At 41.0% G+C, this 8,258-nt stretch overlaps 1 protein-coding gene across 1 annotated transcript in view; it reads left to right on the forward strand.

Annotated features, from left to right (window-relative positions):
• Nucleotides 1-8,258, forward strand: part of ppox (protoporphyrinogen oxidase) — a gene marked incomplete at its 3' end in the record, with an annotated part of 47,785 nt that overhangs the window by 24,581 nt on the left and 14,946 nt on the right. Inside the window, 2 exon segments of the mRNA XM_037677350.1 lie at nucleotides 6,126-6,258; nucleotides 6,378-6,522. Of these exon segments, the coding sequence (XP_037533278.1) occupies nucleotides 6,126-6,258; nucleotides 6,378-6,522 (278 nt within the window).

Raw genomic sequence — 8,258 nt, forward strand, 5'->3', positions numbered from 1 at the left:
TGTTCAGTGTCAGGAGGGCTGTGATCAGTCTTACATCGGGGAAACTAAACAGCCACTGGCCAAAAGAATGGCCCAGCACAGAAGATCAACATCATCAGGCCAGGACTTTGTGGTCTACACTCATCTCCAGGCCAGCGGTCACTCTTTCAAGGATGAAGATGTTCACATCCTGGACAGAGAGGAACGATGGTTTGAGAGAGGAGTAAAGGAGGCCATCTTTGTGAAAAGAAACCGTACATCGTTAAACAGGGGTGGAGGCCTCCAGGTTCAACTGTCCCCCTCTTACAATGCTGTGATTGCTAGTATCACTCAGCCCTCTGTGAACAGTAAACAGCCATCAGGTGCTAATGATCCATTGTTAGGCTGATGGTCCTTCTTGATCATGTGATCAGCTGGTTTTGGTTGTCAGCAGCAAACTGGTTGATCCACTCTGAGACGGTGCTATTTAAGAGACTGAGCTGAAAACAGCTCCTCAGACTGAGGAAGTCTCTCGGATGAGAGACGAAACGTTTCTACATTTTTTGCTTTGTTTTGTTTTTTGGGTTTTTTTGAATGTCCAGAGGACCAGATTGAACTTTTTTGGATTTTTCTACCTGGATTATTGAGCATGCATCAGGATATGATCAATTATTATTGATAATTAGTAGGGAAGCTTCAATCCACTTTTTTTTTTTTACTTCCAATCTGATCCCAATACCTAAATCTGGATATCGGCTGACACTGATCCAGTTCCGATATCATGATCAATAATGATTTTATAAGAGGCTGTAATAATCTCCTCTCAAGCACAATTTGTACAAATATATGCATGTATGTCCAAAAAGGCAACTTGAGGTAAGTTTTATTAATGTTGGATAAGTTTTAAAGTTAGAATTAAATTCTGCTAACACAAAATGTGTTTTTTTAAATTCCTAGTTTTAAAGTGGATATTAAAGTGATTAATTTAAGTGATTGTTTAAAATTATTTTATATTTTTTAAGTAAGGGGCAGATCTAATATTTTTCTTCTTTCTGCACTCTTTTCAATGTTTTCTTTTTGATGAATTTGTTTTGTTTCTTTTAAATGAATGAATTAAATTAAATTAAATATTAAATGGCTTTAAACACCTGCTAAGTCCATGACATAAACGAACAGACATGTTTTTTAGTATTTTACATCACTTTATAATGTGGCTGTTTTTTTTTATATATTTATAATTTTCTTGTAATTTTCAAATCATATGTTTTTTATGATTGTCTACTGTTGTACTGATAAATATCTCCTGGAGGGTAAACTACAGGTCCTTCTCAAAAAATTAGCATATTGTGATAAAGGTCATTATTTTCCATAATGTAATGATAAAAATGAAACTTTCATATATTTCAGATTCATTGCACACCAACTGAAATATTTCAGGTCTTTAATTGTTTTAATACTGATGATTATGGCATACAGCTCATGAAAACCCAAAATGCCTGTCCCAAAAAATTAGCATATTTCATCCCACCAACAAGTGTTTTTAATACAAAAAACACCAACCTTCAAATAATCATGTTCAGTTATGCACTCAATACTTGGTCAGGAATCCTTTTGCATGAATGACTGCTTCAATGCGGCGTGGCATGGAGGCAATCAGCCTGTGGCACTGCTGAGGTGTTATGGAGGCCCAGGATGCTTCGATAGCGGCCTTAAGCTCATCCAGAGTGTTGGGTCTTGGTCTCTCAACTTTCTCTTCACAATATCCCACAGGTTCTCTATGGGGTTCAGGTCAGGAGAGTTGGCAGGCCAATTGAGCACAGTAATACCATGGTCAGTAAACCAGTTACCAGTGGTTTTGGCACTGTGAGCAGGTGCCAGGTCGTGCTGAAAAATGAAATCTTCATCTCCATAAAGCTTTTCAGCAGATGGAAGCATGAAGTGCTCCAAAATCTCCTGATAGCTAGCTGCATTGACCCTGTCCTTGATAAAACACAGTGGACCAACACCAGCAGATGACATGACACCCGAGACCATCACTGACTGTGGGTGCTTCACACTGGACTTCTGGCATTTTGGCATTTCCTTCTCCCCAGTCTTCCTCCAAACTCTGGCACCTTGATTTCTGAATGACATGCAAAATTTGCTTTCATCCGAAAAAAGTACTTTGGACCACTGAGCAACAGTCCAGTGCTGCTTCTCTGTAGCCCAGGTCAGGCGCTTCTGCCGCTGTTTCTGGTTCAAAAGTGGCTTGACCTGGGGAATGCGGCACCTGTAGCCCATTTCCTGCACACGCCTGTGCACGGTGGCTCTGGATGTTTCTACTCCAGACTCAGTCCACTGCTTCCGCGGGTCCCCCAAGGTCTGGAATCGGCCCTTCTCCACAATCCTCCTCAGGGTCCGGTCACCTCTTCTCGTTGTGCAGCGTTTTCTGCCACACTTTTCCCTTCCCACAGACTTCCCACTGAGGTGCCTTGATACAGCACTCTGGGAACAGCCTATTGGTTCAGCAATTTCTTTCTGTGTCTTACCCTCTTGCTTGAGGGTGTCAATGATGGCCTTCTGGACAGCAGTCAGGTTGGCAGTCTTACCCATGTTTGCGGTTTTGAGTAATGAACAAGGCTGGGAGTTTTTAAAAGCCTCAGGAATCTTTTGCAGGTGTTTCGAGTTACGTCGTTGATTCAGATGGTTAGGTTAATAGCTTGTTTACAGAACCTTTTCATGATATGCTAATTTTTTGGGACAGGCATTTTGGGTTTTCATGAGCTGTATGCCATAATCATCAGTATTAAAACAATTAAAGACCTGAAATATTTCAGTTGGTGTGCATTGAATCTGAAATATATGAAAGTTTCATTTTTATCATCACATTATGGAAAATAATGACCTTTATCACAATATGCTAATTTTTTGAGAAGGACCTGTATATCTTGACTGCAAGTATCAAGCTGTGAAATCCTTTGTTTTCTACGACTGATAGTGGTTGGTCATTTATTATGATGAAGTTTAACAACTTCTCTGTAAACATTAGAGCTCCGTGGTTTCAGCGACGTCTTCTTCTTGTTCAGTCCGAAGCAGGCAGTCTGATTTCGGTCAGCCGCGCTCAGTCTGTCCCTCCTCAGAGACGGGCAGACTGAGCGGGGCAGATTGGACGCGGCTGGCCGGGGTCGAGTCGCCTGTTACGGGGTGAGCAAGAGCAGCGCCCCGCTGAAGCCACGGAGCTCGAATGTCCATCATAAAACTAACTTTACCGCGGTTTAATGTGGCACTATGGCTCTGCAGACATTGCACATTGCTGTCTTGTTTTGTGGTGTTTCTAATGTAAAATACTTCCACACAGCGACATGTTTACATGAAAAGTGTGTTAGCTGTTAGCCACAGTGCTGCTAACTCAGTCCTCACGTTGTAGCTGCTGCAAACTATGAACTGGATTTCCTGAATGTGAGGCGGGTCTTATTACTCTGGGCTCATGAGACACGCTTTGAAACCAACATGCATCATGGATCGGAAATTTCTGCAGGATGGATCGGAAAAAATCCGATACGTAAATTATGCCATAGACATTAATACATAATTAATTAATTAATAGTATTAATGTCTAAGAATTATGCTGGTATCAGAGGCCAATACTAGATTGGATCGGCCACATCCCTAATAATTAGTGATTAGAACTCTCAATTGAGAACTTGAGTCCTCAGTTTGAATCCTTTTTGGGCTCTTCTGTGCAACTGTAAATTGTTCCTAGTTGTGACTGGGAGTGTGGATGGTTAGTCTCTTTGTCTGTCTCCGTGATGGACTGGAGACCTGTCCTGGGCGTCTCTGTGATGGACTGGAGACCTGTCCTGGGTGTCTCCGTGATGGACTGGAGACCTGTCCTGGGTGTCTCCGTGATGGACTGGAGACCTGTCCTGGGTGTCCCCTGCCTTCACCCAAAAGCAGCTGAGAATGGCTCCAGTCCTAAACAAGGGGGCGTAATGGATGACTTGTTGTTTTCAGGTCTCTCTTGTAAAGGAGTCCTCGAGGCTCAATGGGATTAACTTGTCTAAATAAAGGTTGAATGAATGAAAATATGTAAACACTATTTCTTTTATGTTAAACTCAATCTGTAACATTTGAAATTCAGTGTCTTTCCTAAATATTTTATTAATGTTTTTGTAGGAATGAACACATTTGTAACATTCATTCAAAATATGCCTTTTACTATGAACAAATCTGTAGCAATTTTTTAAGAATCTATTAACAGTAAAATTTTCCAATCAAGCCCTGTTTGCTCTAACTGTTGTATTTGTAACATTTCAGAATAACTCTACTCTTGCCGATACAAAATATCAGTAATGTAATATAATAAACAAAGTGACATTTTTAAATAAATCATGTGACATTAGTATTGATCCTCAGATCTGCAGCATTTTTAATAATAATAATAATAATAATACTTTATTTATAAAGCCCTTTAAAACAACCACAGCTGCAACAAAGTGCTGTACATATAAAATCATTTTAACTAATCATTGCATATTTGACTCTTTTTAAATAAATGATTTTTCACATATTTCATCCTTGCTTCTTTCAAACGCTCCACACCTGAAAATGCCTCATGAAAATCGTCTGCCTGCTCAGAGCTTTAACTCTGACCTTCTTCTTCAGTCTGTTGTGAGACACCAGGGGGCTGGTTAGCACTGAAGCTAGCGTGTTAGCTGATGAAGTGTCGCTCCACGTTGTGTTTTGCTGTCGCCACAGCCACTGATGAGACAAGATTGCTAAACTGTATACATAAAACTATTTCTTTAAAAAAAGTTATTGATTATTTTTATTTCAAATATACATCCTCGCAAATGTCATTTCTTAAATTTAAAAGTATAATTATTGACAATTTTTCTGTGGTGCTTCTTGATGGTGAGCGCTAACATGCCCCGCGGGTGAACCAAGAGGTCCCTGCAGGCGACCAGGTGCCCGCCGGCACCGTGTTGGTGACCCCTGCACTAAACACTAATAATATAAAATAATACGGTATATTAAAGAGCAGCCCAAACATGAGTCTGTAGTGAGCAGATGGGTATGAACTGCGTTAATTTGAGCTGGATCCTGCCGGAACAAGATCTGGGAACTCTTGACCGGGTGTGCTCTGGCAACTGTTTGCTCAGATCCGGTAACTCAAATCTCTGCCCTTAAAAATCCAAAGTCATCACACATTTTTATTTTGATTATTTATTAAAAATGCAACGAGAGGAGACGTTGCTCAGCCTGCGGAGTGGATGTTCCAGCCGCAGCACACGCTCCTGCCCAGGCTGGGAGGAGCAGGAGAGGAGGCAGGGGGCGTGAGGGCGGAGTGACAGGATGGTCACGTTTATACACGGAGGTGCTGCAGTGGAGTGTGTCTCTCCTCCTCCTCTCCAAACATTGTCCCTCCTCAGCGGCACTGCGCACTGAGAAACACCCCTTCTCCTGCCGAACTGAACCGTTCAGCGTCAGAAACAAGCATTTATTCAACAGAGTAAGCAAGAAAATGTATTTTATGTTCATGGATGAAAAACAGCGAAGTGTCTGTTGGGGCACAGTGTCTGAGACACGGACGGCATGTCCTGCGAGGATGAAGTGTCTTCATCCAGCACATTCAGCGGTGCGCCCTGCAGTGCACGTTATGCACTGGAGCATCTCCAGACAGCTCTACAGAGCACACACAACTGCTGATGTGTCTGAACTCCTGCTACATTTCAGACATAATGAATAAATAAAATCTTACAGTAAAACATAAAAATACAATGTGAGAAATGTTTGATGTCTTATTCACATTACATCCCTTATCAAAACAACGGTGCTTATTTGTCAAAATAACAGTGATCATAATGTCAAAAAGACAGTCCAATTGACTTTAATAAAAAAAATGGATGGATGGTCCTGAAGCCTTCATGTGCTTCAAACGGTGCCGCTTCAAGAATGGAGCAGGAGCAAAAACCAGGACTGGATTCAGTGGAGAAGAGTTCAGATCACAACTGTGAAGTGTGTGTGGGTGTGATTCTTTCGGCTGCTCCCTTCTTCACGGGTCACCACAGCGAGCAAACTTGCATGAAAGATTTGACAATTATATGTATTCACTTTAAAATAGCTATTATTCTTGAGAGAATTGGTATTAATTCCTACATTTTAACAGTCTTCTCTATTTTTATTAGTGGGATTTTTCGAACAGTCCCACCATTTCCTCGCCCCCTTTTGTTCAACATGGCTACTGAAATTCTGGTAAAGAAAGGGAAAGAAGAAGATGAGTCTATCCATTCTTTTGTTTCTAGGAGGCTTGGAAAGGAGGTAATGAGACCTGTCATAGGTTTTTCTGCTGCAAATCATTAAGACTGCTTTTTAAATTCCAAGTCTAGGTCCAGGTACCTCCTGGTCTTATTTCTGTCTTTTCTTCTGTATATGTTTAGTTGGCAGACATAGCTGTGGATAGTCTGTGTCGTGGTGTGTTTGCGGGGGACAGCAGGAAGCTAAGTGTACGTTCCTGTTTTCCACCTTTCTACAAGGCAGAGCAGAAAAGAGGCTCCCTGACTCTCGGATTTCTGCTGGGCTCAGGTACACATCTCACATGTCATCCATTTATCTCTTTTCTAAGCTGTTTGATTGTTTTCTATTGTATGGGTATACACATGTTTTATGTTATGTTTTCCTTTTTACTTTATTTTACTTTATTACTATTCGCACCTTTATGTCGAAGCAAATTCCTAGTTTGTGAACCTCGTTCATTGACACGGCAATAATAAACTGATTCTGATTAATTTTTTATTGCCTTTGTTTTGCTAGTTGCAATAAAGAAAAATGTTTTTTTTTTGTTGAGAGACGTCCCACAAATTTTAACTGGTTTTATTGTTTAATACTGTAAATAATATAGCATTGCCTTATGCTTTCTATTGTGAACTTTTAATGGTTAAAGGTGGTTTCTCTAGAACAGGGGTGCCCAAAGTGGGGCCCGCGGCCCGCCAAGCTGTCCTCATTGCTATATTAAAATTTCCTTTGAAGTATCAATATGTCAACTCATTCATTCTGACTTTAATGTTAAATGGAAAGTCAGCCCAGTGACTACCGTAATGGCACTACACAGCTGGAGTGGCTGATTTGTGCCTTCATTTTTTAATTTTTACTAATTTATACTTTATTTTGACAGACTTCCTATAGCTTCCTGTCATTGAAAAACACTTTCCTTTGTCAAAGCTGGGCATCATATGGCTGCCCAGCACCCATCCCTCTGCGGGTGGATTTTTGTTACACACAGAGTGAAGCCTCGGGTCACATGTACCAAACATCTTGCTCAGGGTTTCAATTTTCCTACCATAACTCCACCCACTCTGTTATCATGTGACCAGAATCTAACTGACATGACCAATGAGGTATAATCTCAAGGACCCATTCCCCATTATAGACATGAATTAATTTCTTCAGATCATTACTGTATTTTGCACCTCATGCACAGACCTGTTCATCAGCAGCGATTGAACAAATAAAACCTACATTGGATATGTAAACTGAAAATAATTACATAAACACATAAACTAACAAAATGCCTAGATCAGACCACACTTCAGCAAGTGTTGGACTGTACAGATCAGGCACGCTTAGCACAGCATGTCAAGTCCAAAACTTGACAACAAAACAAGTTTAACTTACTAATAACTCATCAACACCATCACAATTCCAATAACAACACATTCAGTGTAGGACAACACTCCAGTAGTCAATTACATGCCAGGGAGACAGAAAAGTGGGTGAAGAATTTATCTAACAGACAGCTCACCCAGCCTGAGACAGAGATTCTTGCCAGGGGACTGAACTTTGCGGTTGCACCAAGTAGAATTCCTCTGGTGGAGATGATCACAGCTACTGAGTCAGCCATCCGCAACAACAAAATGAAAGAGGCTGAAGCAGAACAGCTCAGAATCAAAGTTTCATCCTGCCTCAGCAATGCCAAACCACCACCTTCCAACATCAGTAGAGAGGAGAGGGACGCACTCACCACTCTTAGCAAGGACAAAAACATCATCATTCTCCCAGCAGACAAAGGAAGGTGCACAGTGATTTTGAACCAGAAAGACTATCATGAGAAAGTTATGACACTCCTTAGTGACTTAACCACTTATGAACCTCTGGAAAGAGATCCAGGAAGTGGTTACAAGAAGAAGTTAATAGATTGCCTGAAAATTTTGGAGCAGGACAAGGCTATTGACCGTATTCTGTACCACAGACTGTACCCAGGGGAGGCCACACCTAGTCTGTATGGTTTACCTAAAATCCACAAACAAGGTGTACCTTTAAGA

The sequence above is a fragment of the Nematolebias whitei genome, chromosome 5 (assembly GCF_014905685.2).
Source record: "Nematolebias whitei isolate Nwh7 chromosome 5, NemWhi1, whole genome shotgun sequence".
Taxonomy (NCBI): domain Eukaryota; kingdom Metazoa; phylum Chordata; class Actinopteri; order Cyprinodontiformes; family Rivulidae; genus Nematolebias; species Nematolebias whitei.